This window comes from Leopardus geoffroyi, chromosome A1 (assembly GCF_018350155.1).
Source record: "Leopardus geoffroyi isolate Oge1 chromosome A1, O.geoffroyi_Oge1_pat1.0, whole genome shotgun sequence".
Taxonomy (NCBI): Eukaryota; Metazoa; Chordata; class Mammalia; order Carnivora; family Felidae; genus Leopardus; species Leopardus geoffroyi.
The window spans coordinates 127,163,798-127,189,607 of NC_059326.1; the positions used below are offsets into that span (position 1 = coordinate 127,163,798).

Sequence of the window (25,810 nt, forward strand, 5' to 3'; positions counted from 1 at the left end):
GTTTAAAGCACTTTGAAATATTATGAATGTTCATGTGGCTAGGTAGCTAAAAGTCAGTTTCTACATGAATATAAGCTAATGTTTTAAGTATAAATGTTTCCACTTAAATTCTATTTCTCACTTTTCTCAGACAATGTATTCTCTGGGAAAATAAATGTTTCTTTTCAAGAGTGACAGGGTACTCAAGTTAAATCTACAATTTATTTCCAGCTTGTATAATTTTACTCACTGTTCTTTCTAACATAGAGAATGATGCAGTTGAACAAACGTCATTGCTTTTATTAGATCATCAACTGACCAAATAAATGTACTTGATTTCCTATAGAAGTTCCCTCTGCCCTTTGTTCATCATTATACTTACATATCACTGGCAATGGAGGAGTTCCGGGACATAGACTTTGGAGACAGGTCATAATCGCTGTCGGATCGATACAGAAAGGACTCCCGACGTTGACTGTGGACGAAGTTTGCTTGGAGAATTAGCCCAGATCCCGGGCTGGTCATGGGATCCAAGGGACTCCGTCCCGCAGATGTGCCATTGTCCACATCAAAACTGTGAAAGAAGGAGAGGAATAACACTGCCATGAACGCTTGCATGTTGATATGGTGGTAAAGGGAGATTCTGGTTTAGGAAGTGACAGTGGGAACATTCACAGCTGATTCCAACTGTTAAAAATGATAACATTAAAAAACACAAAGGTAAAAAAAAAATACACTGACTTCATATTATTGTCTTTCTTAAGTTTTGGGTACTTTTGTTAACTGACAAGATACAAGACACAGGTCTCTGTAAACTTAAATTAAAAAGCCATTCTACTAAGAATAGTTCTACTAAGTTTCTTTTAGGAAAAGAAGAAATACACAGTAATTCTCTAACTACTTGGGTTTGATTCAACAAGTTCCCATTATATTGCCTAATACCACTGCTTCCCCAAGCCTGGGCTTTCTCTCCCTCCTGTCTATGCCCATCCAGTCACAAATTTCTGCTGTATCCACTTCCCTCCATCCCCAATGCCAACATATTAAGTTCAGGATTTCACCAACTCTCATCTACATTATTGTAACAGACTTTAAGTTAGTCTCTTGAATCCATTTTCCACTCTGTACCATGAGTGAGTCTTCTTAAAGTATAAATCTGACCATGATTTTTGTCAGTTCAAAACCTTTTAATAGCTCACTCTTGTCCTCAGGGTAAAGTCCAAATTTCTTGGCTAGAATGACAGAGTTTTAACTATCCACTTTCAGTCAACCATTTGATTGAATCAATGCAATCAACCATTTTCTCAATCTCAACATGCAACCCTCTTCCATCAGGCACTTTATGTTCCACTCACTTAACCATCACATCCTTGTCTCAGGCCATCACTACCTAATCTCCTGCTCCCCTGACTACTCTACTCAATCTTCCAGTCCCCTGCCTCCTTGTTACTATTCATCGAGGACTTAACATTTACCTTAAAGGCTGCCGTGATGCCCCACACCCTTATGACATGCCTTCCTCTGTACTCCCAAGGCATCTTTCCACTCCCTATTGGTAGCATTTACAATGAACTGAAAATGCTTACCAAATGGTCTCCATTCCTAGACTGTGAGCTCCCTGAGAATGGAAACTCTGAGTGTTCCTAGCACTTCACATGACACTTCAGAAACCTTTTCTAAGTGGTTTGAATGGATGATTGAATAAATGGAAGGCACTGTGCTTGGCAATACAGATTTCAGATTTGGGAAAAGACAGAGCCACAAATTTACAGTTCTTGACCTCACAGTCCTTACAATATACATAAAATTTCCACAAAGAGCTCTTCTAGTCAAATATCAAGCAGTATTAAAGTCAAGTCTTAGGTGTTCTTATGAGAAGAGGGTAATAGTTCAGTAACCCACTAAATATGTAGTGTAAAAAATTGTTGAATGAATAAACAAATGAATCAAGTTTAGCTACTATCAATCTTTTTCCCATTACAAATTTCACCCCAACTATTAACTACCTAATTTAAAAACATTAAAAAAAAACATTCTTTTACTTTCTCCATTGGAGTTATTAATAGTGTTATCCCCCAAAAATTAGAGGCCAAAGTGGAAATCAGCAAGGGTCTTGATGTTTCATGAATCATCTATGTATTGATGACTAAATAAGAATCATTTGACTCAAAATCAATCTAACTAGTAAAAAAAGAAAAGAAAAGAAAAAACTCATAATCTAGCATGGACATTCATAAACAAATTTTCCAATCTGAATTTTTTAAGAATTGCATCACTGTATGGGGCACTCAGTCATTTGAGTGTTTGGCTTCTGCTCAGGTAATGATCTCTCAGTTCATTAGTTCGAGCCCTGCATAGGGTTCTCTGCTATCAGCACAGAGCCTTCTCAGATCCTCTGTTCCCCGCTATCTCTGCACCTCCCCACTTGCGCTCTCTCTCCTCTCAAAAATAAATAAACATTAAAAAAAAGAATGGCATCACTCTATAGATGTATTTATTTGGTCACAAAAGACAATGAGAGGTTGAGTTGAAAAGACTCATTTAATAGACAAAGATAGCAGCTTCTAGAAAAGTTAATGGCCAAAGTTACCGAGCTAACTAGATTTAATCATCCACTGTTCCTGAAGCTCTTCCAGCTCTAATGAATAATTATGTAAACCATAAATGTATGTTGGCAACTGTGACATGCAAACAGGGGACATCTGTTTCACGTGAACAATGCCTTCATGCATGTGGGACTTTGGGCAATCCTGAGGAAGGCCAGAAGGAGAAGGGATCTACAGTTATGAGAGACTTATTCAGGATCTCTGGCAAGCTCTTCTTGGCTATGCTTAAATAAATAAGTGCTTATTAAGCACCTATTATAAGCACACTGAGATACAAAAATAAAGGTGATGAGATGAATTCAAGTTGGGTTGAATCCAGACTTCTGAGAAGTTTTCATACAATAGTAGTATTTAAAGAGGGCTTTTAAAGGCATTCAGTATTCAGCTGAGAGACACTAAAGTCCTTTGAAAGGGGGAGATTTCTGCTCTGGGGACACATAAGAAAACATGTTGATTTCTTTTCAGTATCAAGATGATCATACTGTTTTAAAAAGTAAAATATATTTCCCTGCTACGCATAAACAGAAATATAAGAGATACAGGAATGCGATTTTTGGTTTGGTTTTTCTCAGTTCAACTGAGTAATACCAATATAATCCCCCACATCTGTAAACTTCTGAATTTATTATTATAATTTTTCCAATTAAATTAAGCAACTTAAATAAAATTTTCACTCTAAGTTTAGGGAAAACAGTGCTAAGTATATTGAAATATTTGATAGTCTTTATAATAATGTTATTTATTAAAACCAAGAATTTATTCATAGTTCATAAAATGCTTGATAATGGGATATTTTAGTTTTGTTATTTTTCTTTGTAAGTTGTAATATAACAATTTGTCCACTAGATGGAGATCATTGCCTGAAAGAACATTGACTGTAAATAAAGGCCCAAACTATTTTTTAAACTCAGGAAAACAATCCCTTAACTATTACCTAAAAATCAAACCTCACAATCTATAGGAAGTGATTACTAAAAATCGATAAAATTATATTAACTAGTAAATATTAGTATAGCTTTACAGATTAGGAATGATCTAAGAAACGATCACTGATGTTTTATTATTTACTCTTAAAACCAAAAAAAAAAACAAAAACAAAAACAAAAACAAACGAACTGAGAAGCTCTTTTGTTAAAAAATTAGAATTAAGGAGCTTCCTTAAGAGAAGTGATGTTTGGGACAAATCAAGGCAATACTGCTTCACCCAATGAGTAGTAAATTAACTGAGAGTTAATTTAGTCTGAAAATATAGATGGGCTCAAACAAGCTACTTATTTTTGAAGCATAACTTTATAAACAGTGCCTAATCATGGTATTATTAATAAAACAAGAAGGTGATAAGGGTTAAGCCTATCCTTAGACACTGGAGCCAAAGAGATCAGCTGTGAACTTCCTAAGCACATTCTTTGGCAAACACTTTCATATAATGAATCCTCTTTTGACTCACTGCCAAAAAAATGGAGTCCAAGCAAAAAGATTAGCAGAAGCTTGGGAAAGTAAGTGAAGAATTGGGGAGGGTAATAATGATGATGGTGATACTAGTAATCCTAATGATGATAACGACAATAAAATTTTGGAACACTTTCCGTGAGACAGACATTGTGCTCTGTACCCTATATACATTATCTCATCGAATCCCCACAATAACTCTTTGAAGTAGGCTCTCTATTTTCCACTTGACCAATGAGTAATCTGAGTTACTGAGATTAAGTAATGTGTTCAACGCCATACAGTTTGTACAGGGTTTTATTTTTTGTTTTTTTAAGATTTACTTATTTTGAGAGACAGAGAATAAGCAGGGGAGGAACAGAGAGAGGGGGACAGAGGATCTGAAGAGGGCTCTGTACTGACAGCACAGAGCCTGATGTGGGGCTCAAACCCACAAACCGTGAGATCATGACCTGAGTCGAGGTCAGACGCTTTAACCGACTGAGCCACCCAGGCGCCCCTCGAAGTGGGTTTTAAACTTAAGCTGTCTGATTCCAGAGCCCAGGAGAACGGTCCCTGTGTGCATGTCTCTACTGCAAAGCCTCCTATTATCCATTACAAAAGTACAAGAATTTCTCTGGGCTTTCTCACATGGATGGAACTTCAAACGCTAACTCTTTGAAAGTATCATTTATACAGAAGTATCTTTAACTTACAGATCTGGCATGTCAAGGTTAATTCCGAGACTCTGCCTTTATAAGTCTCCAAATTTTGGAATTTGCCACATTGCCTATTTTTCCAATTTTGAATACAACAGTAAGGTGCTAAAGAGTCTATGCTGTAGCCCATTTGGTGATCTCTTTATAAGTTTGAGAGTTCATTTGGAATAAGGAGAGTCAGTGGGTCTGCAGAGGGTCTCAGCAAATGGAACTAAGTGAGATACACTGCTATTCCACATGTTAGCTGTTCTTCATGCAGTTCAAGGATGCATACATCCCCTAAGGAGTTGGCTTTTACCCAGAAGGCATCTGTGGAGAAGCACCGATGTGGTTGTGGAGGGTCCCCTGTTGGGGAGGGGGGTGGTAAGGATCAGAGCCTGTTGCAATCAGAACTGTTAAAGGCCACGTGTACTAGCACTACTCAGGACCATTCACTTCACAGGCCTGTCCCTATCTAAGGAATACACTCCACACAAAAACCAAACAGATGACAAACTGAGCACCCGGCCAAACTCCTCGCCATCTCTCCACATTGCACCATGTCAGTGGAATTACTGGCTACTTGTCCTGACCCACCTTCCCTGCAGCTTCCTCCGCTATTCCTATGATTTGTGTCTACTGACCCTGTAATTATTTGTCTGCTTGGAGTCATTTCCCGTTCTTTGGCCTCATGCTAGACCCCGCTTTTGGTTTAAACATTTTGCATCTCTTCTTGACCATTATGTGGGCTCTCCCGTGAGCCACGGTCCTGCTATTGTCCTGGGTAAACAGTTCATCTCAGGTAGGGACCTTTCATCCCCAGTGTGGAGCCCAAAGAAGGTGCAACACATGAGGACTCCAGGGGAGCAGCTGCTGGATGCCCCTATCAACAGATGTCCCATTATCAAAGCATCTGTGAAGAGCTCCCAAGGGAAGACTCTGGACAGAACATAGCAGCTGCTGAAAGCTGTAGACTGGTGGGAACCCTGGACGCCTCCACTGATGCCAGGAACATCTGAGAGCTGCCTGTGTCACTGTGTATTAAGAACACTGGCCTGTTGACAGTAAAGATCTTATCGCTCCCTGTCCTGGAGGAGGGAAGACACCAAAAATGTTCCTGTTAAAACGTTACACTTGGGAGATAGAAAAAGTGGGTTAAATTTCAAATCTTGGACCTCCCGCTTTCTAGTCCTATGTTCTCGGGTAAGTTACTGTACCTCTTTAAGCCTCCATTTCTGATAAGGATAATTGCAGTGCCTAGCTCCAGGGCCACTAAAGGGATTAGAAGAGAAAATGTGTGGAAAGCACTTAGCACCCTGCCAGGCAGCTAGTACATTCCCAGTATTTAGCGGCTATTGTCATCTTTATTGTTATTGCCCTTTAGCTTTGAGGGGGCCTCTCCATCTAGGTCATTCTCTGTACCTGCATACACTGCTTTGGGAAGAACCTAAAGGGAAAGAAGAGAGAGAATGGAGTGTTGGCCATCCAAGCCAATTGAATCAACTCTGGTGAGCAGTGAGGTGAGAGACGCTGGAGCCAGATTGCTCTTACAATTTTAGCGGCTTTTATGTCTCCACCCAACTCCATAATTCCAGTGTGATAACCTCTGGGGAGAGGGTGGAGACAGCTGATTTTTCTTGAGATATTCCTCACTGAGGAGAAAGAACCATTTCCTGCTAGGAACTGTGCAGGGCACGGAGGTCCCAACAACCTGGGTGGGGATCTAGCTGAATATGATGAGAATATAATGAGCAGAAACAGTTCCTCAGACCTGAGGTCTCCAGCCACTGGGTGTACCTCGGGGACCTCCAATCACAAGTGCATGGCTGTTTTTTTCTTATACCCGACCCTCCCGTGTACACAGTAGTCCATGCTGTTGGCTATACAATGGAAGCCATTTTGGTGCTTTGCCATTCACAGGGGAGGTGCTTGGTTCACCCACAGGCTTAATATAAGTGTAATCAGAGTTGGATAATTCGTTTAAAATATTTTTTCTCTTTATAATAAATATTTTACCCACTGTTATTAAATACCACGAGGCTATGAAACCTGTTTCTAATTAATGCCAGTGGTATTTCCCATTCATGATTTCCCTGCAAGTCAAACAGCTTCCCTGGAGTAAAGACAAAAGTGCTTCTGAAAAGTCCCCATTTTAATATTTCTTTAGTTCAGATTACCTATAGAAACGAGACTATGGAATAAAGCATTTTACAGGGATATGCACGAATAGCATTCTCTTCCAATCAATCAAAAACTGCATATCAAATTTAAAGAGGACACCCTGAGAGGACAGGGTATTTAGCCAGTCTGGCAGATTATGCAGTCAAATGATGGTGGGCATTTTTGGCATGCATCATACTTATGTTTGCATGGAGGATCAGCATTTAAGAACAGGAACGTTTTACCCTTTGTTTTCACAGATAATTCTTTCTAAACAAAAGCCCGGCACGAAGGCGAAAGGTGTATGCTTGTTTATGAGGGAAAATATCAATTCATCTCCAGAAACACACGTCACTTTTGTGTGACTTGTCAACAGCACTCTCAAGTGACACACGACAACAGGAAGATTCTGGGTGAAAATGACAGTGCACGTCCAATGTGTGGACTGGAAGCCAGAAGGGGCAAGCTGGATGGGAGGGAGCAGGTTTGTGCCAAATGAGACCAAAGGCACGTTTTTCAGGAAAACGTGTGTTAGCTCTAAAACTTTAAAAGTGCAAACCAAGAATTGTTTTACTTGAGGTTTCTAATTTTTCAACGGTCATGGTAAAGGAGTCTCTTCTTAAATGACATTCTGCTTGGCAAATCATCCCGAGTGGGTCCCAACATGAGCACGCCGTCGTGAGTCAGCGGCCAACCGGGCAGCCGCTGACTGAGGCCCGTGTTTGCAGCATAACAAACAGTCCAAGTCATAAACGTGTATTTAACCCGAATATATGCTGAAAACGGGATGTGTCTGTTTTCACAGTTGTTGATGGCCCTTAAATTATGTAAACCAGTCATTCAGGCCTCTCTGTGAGAGTAAAACAAGCAAGCAAGCAAGCCTTTCCCGTGTAACCTGTTCTCATTTGTGGGTCTCAAATTAAGAGAATGGAAGGGATGGAGAGAGCAGCAAAGAGCTGGGCATCGGAGGCAATCCCACAACCACTCGGTTTTACCTTCCTTGTGCTGCATTTAAAGGCCTACTACTGCCAACCTGCTGTTCTCTGAGACAACTTCTAAGCTGTTACAGTCCCAAAATGCAGTTTGAAAGAAGTGCATTTTAGCAAGAAAGCTAAACCCAAGAGGGACAGTGTCCTGTTAGCAAGGCGGAGGTGAGGGTGTTTCTGTATTTATTTATTTTTCTGTGATACAGAGGGTGTTTCTGTATTTATTTATTTTCTGTGATACGGAGGGTGTTTCTGTATTTATTTATTTTTCTATGATTAGCCTACAGTGGAACACTGATATTTAATGGTGTGCCCCCTACGTCTCCCACACACGTGTTTCTTCTTTCTCTTGCAGACAGAGAAATACTGCAAACATATAATCAGATCTCTGCTACCATGGCTCACCGTCCTCCAATGGCTTCCTATTTTATTAACGGTGACTATCTTCACAGGGGCTTATGGCCTTCCAACAGTGATCTAGGCCCCAGAGGCCTATCTAATCTTCTCCTGTACCTCTTCCCTCTTACTCACTCTGCCTCATTCTCTGAGCCCCTGGCAGTTCTCTGAACACATGGGGGCACTCCCTCCTTGAGGCCTTTGCTCATGGAGTTCCCTCTACCTCCAGTGTTCTTTACGGAGACATCAGCTCAATGGCACCTTCATGAAGAGATATTCCCAGGCTACTCTACTTAAAATTGTCACCCTCACCTCCTAGCCTTTTCTAGCCTCCTAGTGGGAGGAACCATTGTACACATTGGTGGGAATGTAAATAGGTGTGGCCACTATGGAAAACAGTTTGGAGGCTCCTGAAGAAATTAAAAATTGAACTACCATATGTGATCCAGCATTCCCACTTCTGGGTATATTCCCAAAGGAAATGAAATTGCTATCTGGAAGAGATATGTGCATCCCCGTGTTCATTGCAGCATTATTTACAATAGCTGAGTCATGTAAACAACTGAAGTGTCTTCTCAACCGATGACTGCATAAAAACAATGGAACATTATTCAGCTATATAAAAAAGAAGGAAATCCTGCCCTGTACAACAATATGGATGAAATTTGAGGGCATTATGCTAAGGTGAAATACATCAGAAAGAAAAAGTCAAATACTGTATGATTTCATATGTGGACTCTAAAAAAAAAAGAAAAAAAAACTCACAGATACAGAAAACAGATTGGTGGTTGCTAGGGGCAGAGGGACGGTAGAGGAAATAACAAAGGAGGTCAAAGGCTACAGACTTCTAGTTCTGAGAAAGTTCATGAATGCAAACTACAACATGGTGATTACAGTCATGGCAGAGTAACTGTATTAAATATTTGAAGACTGCTAAGTGTAAATTTCTAACGCTCTTGCCACACACACACACACACACACACACACCCACAGGTTGTCACTATGTGTGCTAATGAAAGTGTTCACTAACCTCATGTTGGTAACATTTTATATATAAGAAGTGATTAAGATATATAAAATCACTACACTGTACACCTTAAGCGTATACAATTTTTTATGTGAATTATATCTCATAATGCTGGAAAAAAATTCACTTGCCAGAAAAAAAGTTAAATAATACGCTATCCTAATCTCCTGGCTTTTCCTAGCTTCCTTTTCTTTCTTTCTTTTTTTTTCCCCTCCACAGCATTTAACAGCCGCTGATAAGCTTTATTTACTTATTTTGTTAATTTTGCTCTCCTTATTAGAATGTAACCTCTCAAAATGCAAAGATTTTTTTATCTATTTTGGTCATTAGTATATCCCTAGCACCTAAAATAATGGCTGGCACATAGTAGTTGCTCAATAAACATCTGTATTGTGAATGCATTAATATCTTTAGGTGCAGCACTACTTACTATACCCTCATTATTTACCATGGTTACCTGTGTGGCTCTATTTCAAATGGACTTTATTACTGTATTTCATTTTGGCCAGGAATCAGTCACTTTTTTTAAAGAAAGAACCCTATCAACTAATGAGATTGATTAGTTCACTTGAAGAGATTATCTGGAAAGGCATTTAAAAGCCTGGGGTTTTAAAAGGCATTTTCATATGCATTATTTTGAATATCTTTCTGTCTGACTCCCAATCAGCCATAGAAGCAGGGTCAGGATCCAGGTTTTGTGGCACATGAAGGTTATACAATTTTGAGAGTCTGTTCTGGAAAAATTAATACAAAAACAAAATCTTACTTTTGCAAATTTTATAGAACCTATTACTAGGTGATGCTGCTAGCACCCCTCCCTTCTAGAACTTAGAAAGGGCCCAGGCCAGTGAGGGGCTCTGAGTTTGATGTGCATTAATTTCCCAGTTGATGTGCATGTGAGGCAATGACAGAGTAGGAAAAAGAAAGGAAAAACAATAAAATGACTGAAATTGAAAATGTAATACTGTATTTTTTCATAACAGGTGAATTATCCTAGAGGTTATTTTTTCTTCATCCTTTTTTTTTTCTTTTTCTTTAAAAAAATTTTTTTTTACATTTATCTATTTTTGAAAGACAGAGAGAGAGAGCACAAGTAGGGGAGGGGCAGAGAGAGAAGGAGACATCGAATCCAAAGCAGGCTCCAGGCTCTGGGCTGTCAGCACAGAGCCCGACATGGGGCTCGAACTCACGAGCCATGAGAGCGTGACCTGAGCCGAAGTGGGACGTTTAACCAACTGAGCCACCCAGGATACCCTCTTCATTCTTTTTTTCTATTTATGTATTTATTGTTCAAATTCTCAAACCTTACTCATATTTTTCAGGGTTTTTCTTTCTATTTGCACATTTATTCTTCCAAATTAGTGATTATCAGCTGTCCTGGGGGAGTGGGGAGTGATTCCACCAGGTAGGGCATTAGAATCACTTTGAAGGTCTGAAAAGGGATGTTCTTTAAACCTTACCTGTCTCACAGAGATGATGATTATCTTTTTGAGAGGCGGGCTTTTCAAATGGTGTTCTTAGTCTCACTCCTAGCTACTCATGTATTTAGACTCATCAAAAATGATTTCCAAATGGTTTAATTGAATGAGTAAGGATTATTAAATTATGAATTCCTTGTGAAAATACTTACCATTTAAAATGTTATATATGAATTAGATTAAGTCTAGGCAAGACTATAACTGAAAACAGAAACTGGAAAAGTTCTCCTAGAATTGCTTTTAAAAAATGTAACCTTGGGGCACCTGGGTGGCTGGGTTGGTTAAGTGTTGATTCTTGATTTCAGATCAGGTCATGATCTCAAGGTTCCTGGGATCAAGCCCCACATCAGGTTCTGTGCTGCCAGCTGCTTGGAATTCTCTTTCTCCCTCTCTCTTTGCTCCTCTCCCACTCATACTCACTCTCTCTCTCTCTCTCTCTCTCTCTCTCTCAAAATAAATGAACATTTAAAAAATATATAACCTAAATCTGAACTTTTTCCACTAATGGATATGGAAACTCAAACACCATGTTTTTCTCTGAGTCTGGGCTCTCCCTCATACAGGTCAGGAAACAATTTACCAGCCATACTATTAAATCTATTTTGGAGAAGTGATATTACTCCATTTCCAACCTCAATGATCCAAACAGATGGGTTTTTCCCGTTTAATGGGAGTAGAAGAGAACAGAGACGGGCTTCAGAGAGCTGTGGGGCCTGAATTAGATACCATTTCTTCAATGCTACCAGGGTAGAGCAATTATAAGAATATTATCCTATGATGGTCATAAACAAGCACTCTCTTCTGCAATTCTTTAAAAATGTATCACGGAGAATAAAATACTGACACCATACAGCACACATATCATTGTGCTATGGGCACAGTGAAATTAGATTTCCTTTGTGATTTCTTATATTGGGTGAATTGTATATGCTTACAAACGATCCTCCAAAGATTTTAAGACATTGGGATGGACAGCCCACAAGCTGTGAGATCCACTTCCACAATGATTTTAAAGAGTAAAGATATATTTTATATTTCTTTGAAATGGTTTGGTATGTAATCTGGACTAAAGACAAAACAGTCCTGGAAAAGCACAGAATTCAATAATCGTGACCGTGAGTGTGGCGAATTCTGCTCGCTGTCTGCCAAATCCATTCTGCGCTTGTTCCTGGCCACGCAAGAGGTCCTCGTTTCCACGCTTCTCTTGCGATGAGATTTGGCCACGTAACCGAAATATTGTATGCCACTTTCAGGACTGGCTCAAGACTCCTTCCACATGCTCATCGACTTGCTCTTTCTCCTGCCAGCTGGATGCCTAGAGGCCTGAAGCCAAGGAGGATGGTGGAAAAACAAGATGGGAAGAGCCTGGCACCTGAATGAGAGCAAGAAATGCTGCCCTGTCCCCTCAACACCACCCTACATAGTCAGTTGATGAAAACAGAATTATTTTTGTTATGACACTTGTTTTGGGGCATTTATTTGTTAGCACAGTAACATCTAATGCACTACACTACGCCAAACTGAACTGGTAGTCCTGAAAGGAAAACTGCCAAACATTTCACATTCGATCTATCTTTAGCCTAAAAAAAAAAAAAAAACAACAACAACAACAAAAAACAAAAAACAAAAAAACCCCAAAAACAAAAACGTTCCCCACAGAGGTTCAAGTGAAACTCAGGATCTCTTTAAATCTACCATCTTTTCACGCTCTGTTTAGTTCCCCACCCCCTTGATCTTCTTTGGTTACACATATTTTCATGAAGACATTTCTTATCATCCAAGTGCTTCAGTGTTAGAGAATACATTTATAATCTTTGCACAGAGTTGTAATTGTTCTGTAAAGAGCAGAAGCCAGTCCATTTCTGTTCTGCATTGATGCCAATGAGAAAAACTGGAGAGAATCAGTTCAAGCATGGAGTTGACACACGAATGTGTCTCTAAATCACAAAGGAGATCCAGGAAGAAAGGAGTCTGCTTCCTTCAGGATTTGGAGCCATGCTCCGCTTGAGTCAATGAGATCTCTGGAGTACCAGATCCAGCTAGACTAGCATTATTTAGAATGGGATTCTGGACTGAAATGCCATTCTGAATGCATACATTTCTAGGAGTGTGGGCCAAAGTCCATGGAAAAAAAATTCTAGGACTATTTCATAGCTTACTCAAATCTAGAATAGAACTACTCTACTGTTATCTAGCTCATCTGCAATGGAATAAGGGATGAGCTGGTTCTTCAGGCTGGGAATGTTGTAGGTTGAATCAGTGCATAAGGCCCTTCCTGTTTGAAAGCATAGACTAAATAGCAAATCCAAGGGACTTCTCTAGAGGAAGGAAAGGAAATTATCTGAGGCATTCTATGGGTCATATAGCTTCTGAAATAATGGCTTGGGGTCCAGTTTTTGCTTCCCTTCACTATGCTTCAATGTATTTCTGGCATGAGAAAGCAGTTTGTGGTCATCTTAGAGATCAAACTGAAGTGACCACTACATTCTGAAGGTGACAGAATAGGTCACAGAAATGAGTCTATCCATTCTGCAAATATTCATCAACCATCTACTATTGCCAGACACCTCTCAGAAGGAATGAAGTTCACTGAGAAGACACAGGATTAGTAGTTGCAGTGAGTTTCTGCTTCTAGATTAAAATGGGACATTTTTTTCCCCCTCACAACAACCAAATACATGGTGAGACTGTTCACAAATTCTAATGACTTGCCAAGTCCATAGCTAAGAAAACTACATGTCTGTTTTCTAAATGTGTTTGACCTCTAGTCTATTCATCTCAAGTTGCAAAGCAATGTCATTGCTGACCTCCTCTGCTTTGACATTAACTGTTTTTGAAAAAAGTTAAGTTTTCCTTTTTTAGCCATTAAAATTCCTTTCATTTTTATGCAATGATAGATCTCAAATATTTGGATATAATTGTCCATTTCTGCCAACTTGTCTATTTTGTGGATGGACTCTGATATTCATCTGTATATATTTTGTCTCTCTTTTTTCTTCTTTGTCAAATTTATTCTGTATAGTCCTGGCTCCATTTTTTGGATTATTTCCCATTTATACTCATTTTGAAAAATTACCTACGCTTCTATACTGGAATTAAAATAAAAAACTTAATAAAATACCAACTTAATGCCTTATTGGGGTGAAATGAGTGAAAAGAGTCAAGAGGTTCAAACTTCCAGTTATAAAATAAATAAGTCATGGAAATGTGATGACTATGATCAATGACATTGTAGAACATATCTGAAAGTTTCCAACAGAATAAATCTTAAAAGTTCTCATCACGTGAATTTGTTTTTTGTAATTTTGTGTGGTGATAGACGGTTATGACTTATTATGATCACTGAGCAATATATGTAAATATTGAGTCATTACATTGTACACCTGAAACTAACAATGTTATGTCAATTACACTGCTATTAAAAAGAATATATATATATATATATATATATATATATATATATATATCCTTTGGTTTTATTTATTATTATTATTTTATTTAGAGACAGAGAAAGAGAGCACAATAAGGGGAGAGGGGCACAGAGAGACAGACTCTTAAGCAGATTCCACACTCAGTGTGAAGAATGATGTGGGGCTTTATCCCATGCCCCTGGGATCATGACCTGATTTGAAAATCAAGAATCAGACACTCAATCAACTGAGCCACCCAGACGCCCGAAGACTTACACTTTTTTTTTTTTTTTAATTTTTTTTTTTCAACGTTTATTTATTTTTGGGACAGAGAGAGACAGAGCATGAACGGGGGAGGGGCAGAGAGAGAGGGAGACACAGAGTCGGAAACAGGCTCCAGGCTCTGAGCCATCAGCCCAGAGCCCGACGCGGGGCTCGAACTCACGGACCGCGAGATCGTGACCTGGCTGAAGTCGGACGCTTAACCGACTGCGCCACCCAGGCGCCCCGAGACTTACACTTTTTTAATGAGGAGTCCAAAATGGTACATTGAGCTCTAAGGACAATGTAAACAAGGCCATGTGTAATGGGACAAACTTTCAATCCAGCAAAGATTTAACTGGCTATAGATGGTCATGGCAGAAATTTTAGATATAGGATTTCCCAATAGGAACTGTAAATATTTTGATTCCTGCCCTGTAAAATATTTAGTACTACATTGTACCACCATAGTGTAATATGTGAATAGACACTGAATCTGCAGCCTGCCTATAATAAGTACCACTGGTAGATAATTTAATTTGAAATTTACTTTTGCAGGAAATAAATTTTACAAAATAAATTCTATTTTTTTTTACATATATTAAGCTGCTAAGAGGTCTAAAAAAGAACAGATATCAGTTTTTTAAACTTAGGTTGGAAGAAAAACCCAAACATGATTTTATATTTTGCTGACTTTCAAAATTTAATTTTGATCAAATATTGACAATAGGTCTGGAGACACCTATACCTGATGAAATCTAAATCAGAGTATATTATAAGCATTTATTCAGTGTAGGTATCCTTCTTGCTTTTTTTCTATCTTTAGAACTTAAAAAAATTAAAACTTAAAATGTGAGTTTTTTACCCTTCTTAATGTTTTCCTGTAAAATTTAGAACTAGAAATTAAACTTGACAAGAGGGGAGAAAAAAAATCCAAACTATGTCTGTCTAATGCTTATTGTTCTCTTGGCTTCTCCATACACAGCTGTCCTTTGATGGGGTTCAGAGCAGACTGCCCCAGAATGTGCCATTTTGGCATGTGGATTATTTGAGCTGAAGGCAGTTAAGGCCTAACAGACTCAAGAAGAGCTTTTAATCTCTCCCTTAAATGCCTAAAAAAATGTAGATAGGGAGCCTGTACCAAGAAGAGAGCTATTACCAGAGATAGTTTTCTACACCAGAAAGACATGTGCATGGCAGGGCAAACATTTGTTTACCAAACGTTTGCTCTTCCCATCTTCCTGTCGATTGTTTGCCTTCTCTTGGGGGCACCAAACCCCTTATACCCTTCTGAGGCCAGGATGGCATATAAGCCTCAATTGCCTTTGACCTTCCCATGTGAGGCTCCTTTATGGACAAAATTAAATGTGTTTTACTCCTATTAATCTGCCTTATGTCAATTTAATCATTAGACCAGCCAAAGAAAGAACCTAGAAGGGAAGAAGTGAAAAGTTTTCCTCCCAAACGCCTTTCAACATGGAGCGTAATTACGAGTTTGAACAGCATGTTTGCCACTAATGTAGTTCGTCCTAAGGCAGCAGGGAAATAATCTCTTGGGGTAGTGTGGGCGCTTTAGCCATTGTCTTGTCCATGAGCTCCAGCTGTGTCTCCAATTATGAGCCAGACTAAGATGACCTGTCGGGGGGAAACAAAGGAATTCCTCCTGAAGGCCTTTCCCTCCTGTGCTTCTGGCATGGTCCCAGTGTTTCTAAAGCCCTTTCATAGCCATTGTTCAATGGAATTCACACAGTGACCCTGGGCAATAGACAGGAGGGGGGGCTGGGGGGGGGGAGTGGATTCTTGTCCTCATTTGCGAAGAGGAAATTCAGGAAGGAGGGCAATGTTTTGACCAGTGTCTCATTGATTTAAGTGGCTGTATTATGACTCAAACCAAAATCTTCTGATCTTTTACTAAAGATTTAAATGGAAGATTGAACAATTGGATTAATTTTAATTTCATAAAGCCTGAAACAAAGACAAATTCTTATTTTAATGTCCCCTATTAGAACTCACTTTGAGATATTATCTAGCTGCCTTGAGCACAATGTTCAAAACCTTTGAGTAGAAAGTGACACTTTGCTGAAATGAATGGATGTGTTTGCATGTCTCTAAATAATAGTATGACAAAATGTTAAGAGAGATTATAGGAAGGGTCCTCTACTTTGGCTACCTTGTTAATCATCTTAACCACACTGCGATGACTTACCCATTTGATAAATGTTTAATACTATTTGGGGGAGGGTATCCAAACAACAATGTGGTTAAACTTATTTAAATACATTACAGACCAGCTTTGCAAAACAAAGACGGTCCTATTTCTTCCTCTAAGGAATTTTTGAGAAAAAAGGAATGTATTTCTTTATAACAGAAAGACAAGAACGGACCCTAGGCTAAAGTACTGGTCTGGGAATTGGGAGCTCCCAGTTTGAGTTATGGCTCCCCTATTAACTACGTGTGACTTTGTCACAACTTGACGACTCCTGACTTTTCTGGGATTCAGTAATTTTAAATAAAATAAAGAGACTGACTACCAATCATTCTTGATTACGGATTTGCACTCCATTCAAGAAAGATTTTTTAAAAGTAAAGATTCTTAGGTCTTCTTTTGCATACTCATGAGTTCGTAGATCTGGGGTTGGACCCAGGACTCTGTATTTTTAGCAAGCTGTCCAAGAGATTCGATGTGTTGTCAACTTAGGAACACAAGATTTGTCTGCAAGACCCCTCTGGCTTTAGCATTCCTGTTTCCAACTGCACAGCACTGAACTCCGATTCCTGTACTCAGTGCTCACTTGGGAGGCTTAAGTATTCAGATCCAAAGTTGTTCTCAGCCAAATTATCACACCAGTTGCCCAGGTGGTGTCCTGCTCACATGTGCTGTTGGTCTACACTCTTCTCTACACTGAAGTTAGGATTTCGTATGTACACTGGCCCCAGTTCTCCGTGGTTTTGCTTTCTGTAGTTTCAGTTACCTGTGGTCAACCACAGGCTCGAAGCAGATTGTCCCCTTTTGCGAGATTATCCAGAGTTCAGTAGTAGCCTAATGTTATGTCACAATGCCTACGTCATTCACCTCACTTCATCTTGTCACACAGTTACCATCTCCTACCACCACAAAAGAAGAAGGGTGAGTACAGCACAATAAGATATTTTGAGACGTGCTTGGGTGACTCAGTCGGCTAAGGGTCTGACTTTTGATATTGGCTCAGGTCATGATCTCACAGCTCACGGGATTGAGCCCTGTGTCAGGCTCTGTGCTGACAGTATGGAGCCTGCTTGGGATTCTGTCTCTCTTCCTCTCTGCCCCTCATTTGCTCTCTATCTCTCTCTCAAAGTAAATAAAAATAAACTTTAAAAAAAGGTATTTTGAGAGACACCATATTCACAAAACTTTTATTACAGTATATCTTTAAAATTGTTCCATTTTATTATCGGTTATTATTAATCTGTTACTGTGACCATTTATAAATTACACTTTATCATAGGTTTGTATATATAGGAAAAAAAACAGTATGTGTAGGGATTTGGTACCATCTGCAGTTTTAGGCATCCACTGAGGGGCTTGTAATGTATCCCCCATGAAAAACAGGGGACTACTACAATTGAACGGAAGTAAGAAAGAAGAGAAGAAGGCAAGAGAGGAAAGGAGGGAAAGAGGGAGGGAAAGAAGGGGAGGGGAGAGAGGTGACGTGGTGGAAAATGTGGTGACGTTGCTTCCTTAAATAACTACTCTTGTAGTTATCCCAACTACAAAAGAAGATTAAAATTCTTTTTTTTATTAAGATTAAAATTGTTTTATCATGGTCATTCAATTACTTTAAACTCTGGACCCAACCTTCTTCAAATCTCATCTCTGGCCTCTCCAAAGATATCTAGAGTACATTTTACACATGGTGAAGTGTTACCCAATTCCCACCATTTCTACCTATGAAATCTTGATTATTCTTCAAAGCTCCACACGTACTAAACTCATGTCTCACAGGAACCGATGTCCAGTTCCTGCCCCTGCAGTTCCAAACATCTTATTTAGGTCCTCAATAAAGCATTATCTCAGAATATTGCAATTAGCTTTAAAAACATTTCTCCCTCTTATCAACTGCCCAGTCCAGCTATTTGAGGCTGACAGGCTACATACCATGTACTTTAAACATCATAATAAAAATAAGAGTTTCATAGTGCTTTACCATTTACCAAATGCTTTTACATCCATTATTTTATTTGCTTATAAGTTATCTATGAGAAACATTTTATTATCATCCCCTATTTTATGGATGATGAAATTGTAACTCAGAGAAATTTCATGAATTGCTAGTTAATGATGGAGCTGAGATTTGAACCTAGATCCTGTGAGTTTAAATCTTGTGCTTCCCATATAGTGCCTAACGAGGCATTAGCAAAGAGCAGATGTTCAATAAATACGTATTAAATTATTATGTGAATGAATGGGGAGAAGAGGCATCATAGCGTAGGAAAATAACAGTCTTTGGTGAAGGAGAAATTCTGTGCATCTTGAATCAACCACTTGCTAATTGGAAAATGTTGAATAACTTACTTAATCTGCCTGAGCTTCTGTTTCCTTGTCTATTGCATGAAGACATAATACTGCCCTAATTAAGTTGTGCATGTGTGTGAGGTGGTATATGGGTGTGGTGTATGAACTCAGTTGTATAAAATTTGAAATGTACTTTCTCCAGTGCATGCACAGAGTAAGTACTCTTTTTGTATGAGAGGCAATCAACTGTCAATTGTGTTTCAGTTCTGAACGCATAGACCTACCTGTGGAGGGTAATCAGTTTCTGAGAATTTAACCTCTTGTCTTCAAAGAAGAACTTTACAAGGCACTATATCCTGTTGGTTAAGAATACTTGGGGGCGAGGCTATCTGGGTTCCAAACTTGACTCTCTCCCTTATTAGCTATGTGAACTTGGCCAACTTACTTGATCTCTCCATGCCTTAGTTTCCTCTTCCATGAAATAGGGGAAATAGTATTTAGAACAGTACCTGGCATGTGATCAGGACTCTGTAAGCACTGGCTATTTCCTGTGTCACAGAATGGCACTTAGCTAAGAAAAGGTATGCTTAGCATAGGGACAGAATATTTGCCCTTTGGGTTTCTCAACAAAATAGACTGATAACTTCCATAAAATAGGAACAAAAGTAACACTCTAACCTTTTCATTTTCAGTTTGATTACTAAAAATGCTAATTACATAAGAATTTGGGCAATAGGTTTGAGCTCACGAATCTAGAGGAAAAAGAAATAAGAGTGTGTGTTTTGTGTTTAAACACAATGAAATATCAGTTCTCACAGATATATGAATGAAGTAAGAAAAAACTCATTTGACTTTTGTTGAGCAGCTCAGATTACTACATTTGATGTTGTCATCTGAAATAACAAAATATGCCTCTTCCTTTCCCCAACTCTACTACCAAAGAGGAAAAAAAGCAAAACAAAACAGAAGGAGAAAGGTGTGCTATACTTTAGAAATGGTTCCTCTGAATCATTTATCTCTTTTGAATACTGTATTGAAGGCTCTATTTCACCTGAGAAATCTCATACATGTTTAAAAATAGTTCAAAGTTGTAATAAAAATATGTGCTACCCATAATGCCAAAATATATCAAGCAAAATGCAATAATCTCTTTCATTTTTCAGTCTTGCATATAGCGTGAGGTAAAAGCAAACGTATTTTTGACTGTAAGGTGGTAAGTAATGTGAGATCAATGTCCTTGGGAGTAACTAGAAACCTAGGCTATTTATTGCATAGACATGATGTTTTATGTTCTCTACTGATGTGGAGATTACCTCAGAAAAGTTATCTTTGGAATGGTGGAGATTAAGTTTGCTTCTGGAAGGCCAGGTATTCCTGTTACCAAAATAAATACTGCTTAAGTAATGACAAACATGGAAAAGGAAACACAGAAGAAGGGTTTTTCCCATCTCCTTACTGGAGTTCTATTTGGTAAAGTGAAACAGGCCCAACAATTTTGGGAGCTCAGTGTTTAAGTCAACTGTTGTGTGTTGATAGACCCAAGCTTTCTCCTGGATGCTTGAAACTCTCAAGGCTGGTGTCCTTGAGAGAAAGTGTGGTCTTTTAACATCTTTCATAATTATGCTAATAGTGATTACTTTGCTGAAATGTCTCCTCACTGGAGACCTGACTATCTGTCAAGTTCTCTTTAAACCACCCCCCCCCCCCACCCTCTGCTGCTGCTTTCCCAGACAGAATTAGAGCAGATAGCCTAGCAGCTAGCCCTCCAGACAGTCCTAGTGTGGGCCATTCAGTGACCATGGGAACCCTAGTGCTCCTATTCTCTGGGCCTTTGTTCAAGGATAACACAATAATAACAGTAGATAATAATAATAGAAAACATACGATTCTTAGCATTTCAAATCCATCATCTCATTTGATTCTTATTTCTACGTTCAATAAAGAAAGGTGCTCAGAGAAGTTAAGTAACTTGCCTGACATTCATGTTTTCATCCATTATACTTTAGTGCTTCTTTAGGATACTTTCTTTAGTTCCCTTACAAAAAAAACCCTGATACTATTAATCACAACTAGGTCTCCAGATGCTATTTAGCTTCCCAAAATATCATATCTTAGCAGAAACTACACAGCCTTTGGAATCAAATCTGGATTTAAACAAGCTCTGTTCCTTGCCAGATCTAGGACCTTAAGCTAAAGCTACTTAGGCTCTTTGAAAAGGATTATAAAACACTCACATTTAGAAAACCAAAATGGGCTAATGAGCGTAAAAGTGCCCAAGACAGCGTTTCAAAGTGGTACAGGTTGAGTAAATGTTAATTCCCGTTTTTACTCTTTCCTTTACATATATTGGAATTTCCCATCTATTTCTTTGCTATTTCAATAAGATGGTCCTAATTTGGTTCACTGCACGCATCTTGAGGCCAGTGAAACACTAAAGAAACTATCATTTGCAACCCTTCCAACTACTGAAATTAATGGCCAACACACAATCTCCTCAGCTCACACAGTTCACCTCTATTTTAAATGGAGGTGGTAGTATATTTATAGTTTCTATCATAAACAATTCTGTAATTACTTTGACTATAAGACTTTTATGTGGCTGTGCCTTTGTGAGAGCAGAACTAGGGTGTGATTTTGATCCTGGCTCAAAAAAAAAAAAAAAAAAAGAGGAATCTCACTACTGTAAACTAGTTAAAAACTCTTTGTTATTGAAAAACATATTCCAATCCATGCTTAAGGTAACTGGCAGTTGTAGCAAGATAAGGTAAAGCTAAAAGGAATGTTCCAAATTTATGATTTCTCTCTGAGCTCACCTCTTATTTTCTTGCATCTTTTCTAGTTTTCTGGGTAAATTTTATTTTGAAAGCTAGTATCAACATGGTGTTGTGGCCCAAGAAGAGATGTGGTGAAGTGGCAGTGGTAGTGAATGGCCCCGAAACACTGAGCCACAGCCACAAACCTACAGATCTTCGTGGTGAACTAATCAAGTAGCTAAACTGATAACACAAGTGTAGACTCCCCAAAGGTATGGAACAGGCTGTGTCTGCTCAGATCATTCTTTTTTTTTTTTTTTTTTTTTACATTTATTTATTTTTGAGAGACAGAGAGAGATGGAGCACAAGTGAGCAAGGAGACACAGAAGGAGAGAAGGAGACACAGAATCCGAAGCAGGCTCCAAGCTCTGAGCTGTCAGCGCAGAGCCCAATGCAGGGCTCAGACTCACAAATCCTGAGATCATGACCTGAGCTGAAGTCTGACAGTTAACCAGCTGAGCCACCCAGGAACCCCTCTGCTCAGGTCATTCTAATAAAAGTCCACACACACAGCCACCCTGTGCAGAGAGTTTCAAATTTTGGAGATCAGAGATCCCTTTAAGAATCAGATGACTAAAATTTTCACAAATGTAGTCTTCAGGAAAAAAAAAATCACACACACACACACACACACACACACACACACACACACACACATGCACTTTGGATATAATTACAGAAAGCTCAGTATGGCCTAGTGATTAAGCCAAAGGAATTTAGACTCAGATAGCCTTGATTAAAACCCTCATTCTACGGCTATGTAGTTAAAGACCTGCAAATTATTTAACCTTGTTAATTTTTATTTTCCTCATCTTCAAAAAGGAAATAAATACAGTGCCTATCTGATGGGGCCATTATGAGGTTTAAATGAGATAAAGCATGCAAACTGCTTAGCACAATGTGGGGGACTAAGTGCTTAGTAAATTTTTATTATTATTTTAAGGGAGTTACAGATCCTTAAAGCCTATTTATGGACTCCATGTTAGGAATTTCTGCTATGAAATGGGGACAAAGTTCAAACCAATTAAGGACAACCAGCTACCATAAAAGCAACAAGATCCTACTAAATAAAACAACTATCAATAAAAGGGCATTAAACGACCGCTACCCTGCCTGGAGCTGAGCAAGTGGGACAATGGGTCCCGCCATACCCCCTGCTCTTCTGAAGAAGCACCAGCCTGTACCAGCCTGGCAGTAATGGCTTCTCTCTGCACTTGAGCAAAACAGCCTGCTGGCTGCCTGAACCTCATAAGCCTATTGTTATGTTCCTAACATATTCTTTACAAGGTCCTCAGTATAAGAAAGGATAGTTAGAAGGTTTGAATGAGAGAATATTTAAGTGATCAGCTTAATGAGCGACACACAACCTCTCAATAAATGTTGTCTCTTGCCATGGATCAGGAGGGAGGGTAACTAACTTAGCTTGACAAAGTCACAGCTTCAGGAGAAATTCTACTGTCACTCGGGAATGGCTGAGTTATGTAGTTTAACTAAATAGGACTTGAAATAAGTAGGCCTTTGAGAGGGCTTTTCTTTGGGACTGTATAACGATTTTGCTGGTATATTTGTATTTTCTCTTAAGACATTTGCCTTTTGCTCTAAGGTATCCTATTTTGGTCAAAGTAGAGTCTTTAGCCAAATTAGTACATCTTGAAATGTTTGGAATATCTGGCAGCCAGCAATTTCATACACATTAGTCTTTAGTAGGAAGTAGCCAGAAATCGAATAGTGCCTGAAGGTTCTGTATCATATTTTTTTGTTCCGAAATATTATCACAGAAAATGGATGAATTAGATTACTTTAATATATTCATTTCTAAAAGCCCAGAACCTAATAAATTTCCGACACCATGTATAAAAACTTAATAACTATTTAAAAAATTAATTTGCTGTATAGGGACCTCACTATCCACTAAAAAATTAGCATTTACAGAGTATTTACTATGTGTTTAAGATTGTGCTAAATCCTTCTGCATGGCTAATTTTCTTAATGCTCACAACAATCCCAGGCAGAGAAAACTAGTATTTCCCTATTCTCTTTATAGATAAGGAAATTGAGGCAGAGAGAAGACAAAGAGTTATAGATGGATGTAGAACTGGTGTCAAAGCACCAAGGTCAGAATTCTTCATCATCATACCAATATTTCTAACAGTGTGACCCTGGACCATCTGCCTCAGAAATTAACTGGGGTGCTCGTGAAAATGAATAGTTCTTGGCCCTATCCAGAGCTACTTAATCAGTCTTAAGGATGAAGTCCAGGACTCTGCATTTAAAAAATGCACACATAGCATTTTTTTCTGTGCACCATAGTTTGAGTACCAGTGTCTGGAAAGCATGGATTTCACTGCATACTATTGTTACATGAACCAGACTGAATACAATGATTCTTGTTTTTATTGTAGAGGACCTACCATTTTTTTTTTCAAATTTTTTAATGTTTATTTATTTTTGAGAGAGAGGGAGGGAGGGAGGGAGAGAGAGAGAGAGAGAGAGAGAGAGAGAGACAATGAGTGGGGGAGGGGCAGAGAGAGAAGGAGACACAGATTCCAAAGCAGGCTCTAGGCTCTGAGCTGTCAGCACAGAGCCCGATGCAGGGCTCGAACTCACAAACTGCGAGATCATATCTGAGCCGAAGTTGGATGCCCAACCGTCTGAGCCACCCAGGTGTCCCAATAGAGGACCTACTTTTAAGAGTCAAAATCTATCACCACATTTAAAATGAACACTGAAATATTCTCCACCAAAAACTGTCTCAATGACTGAACTCATTTCACCAGAGAACCTAAACTCTTTCTCTATTGAATTGATAATATAAATATAACTCCTTCTGGCCAGGTTTTAAAGATAGACTTTTGGGCTACTGTCTCTTTTTTATGAACCTTAGACCTTAATTTCCCATCTATAAAAGAAGAGTGGGGGTGACTGGGTGGCTCACTCAGTTGACCATCTGATTTGGGTAGGGTCATGATGTCACAGTTTATGAGTTTGAGCCCCACTTTGGGTTCTGTGCTGCCAACACAGAGTCTGCTTCGGATCAGATCTTCTGTACTCCTGTCTCTCTGCCTCTCCCCTTCTTGCTCTCTCTCTCTTTCTCTATCTCTCTCTCAAAAATGAATGAACATAAAAAAAGAATATCTGACTGAAGTATAAAAAAATTAAGATTTTATTAAATACCAATGACAAATTTTTGGTTTTTTAAAGATAATTCACTATAATATTTGTTTTTAAAGACCAATTTGTTAATAAATTGGTTAAATAAAATAAATTGTTAAACACCAATCTGTTTTAATAAATATCTGGTAAAATAGTGTATATTGAGAGATTTATAAACATCTAAACTCTTTAACCCAATAATGGCATTTCCAAGAATTTTGCCTAAGTAATTAGTCACAGATAAAGATTAAGATTTCTATTACAAATATGTTCAACGAACCATTATTCTTTAAAAAAAAATTTTCAATGTTTATTTATTTTTGAAAGAGAGAGAGACAGAGCATGAGCAGGGGAGAGGCAGAGAGAGGAGACACAGAATGTGAAGCAGGCTCTAGGCTCTGAGCTGTAAGTGTAGATTTCAATGCAGGGCTGGGACCCACAAACTGCGAGATCATGACCTGAGCCGAAGCTGGACACTTAACTGACTAAGCCATCCATCCAGGTGCCCTGAACCATTATTGTTAATGGAAAAAAAAGGGGAAAACATAAATGCCCAACAATTGAAAGAAATGTAAAATAAATCATTTTATTTTACATAAAATGAAATCTATACCACTATCAGAATATCAATTTTTCCTAGAACACTGAGTGATATGGGAAAATGCTTATTAAAAAGGTTAAGTAAAAAATGCAGAAAAATATATATAAAAATATATACAGTCACCTGACACATAACAGGATATATCTGGTAGTCATCATGTTTCAAATGTTCAATTTCTGGGACTCAATTTTGTTTCTTCTTTATTTACATATGTGTGTGTGTGTGTGTGTGTGTGTGTGTGTGTGTGTGGATGCTTTAAAAAGTGATACAGTGAATGGGTCGCCTGGGTGGTTTAGTCAGTTGAGCGTCCTTAAACTTCAGG

At 38.7% G+C, this 25,810-nt stretch overlaps 1 protein-coding gene across 12 annotated transcripts in view; it reads right to left on the bottom strand.

Moving 5' to 3' along the window:
• PDE4D (phosphodiesterase 4D) overlaps positions 1–25,810 on the bottom strand; it is a 1,416,267-nt gene that overhangs the window by 219,138 nt on the left and 1,171,319 nt on the right. For all 12 annotated transcript variants that reach the window (XM_045493932.1, XM_045493941.1, XM_045493924.1 and 9 more), the window contains one exon: positions 362–553. In XM_045493932.1, coding sequence (XP_045349888.1) covers positions 362–553 — 192 coding nt within the window. The remainder of the gene's footprint in view (positions 1–361; positions 554–25,810) is intronic.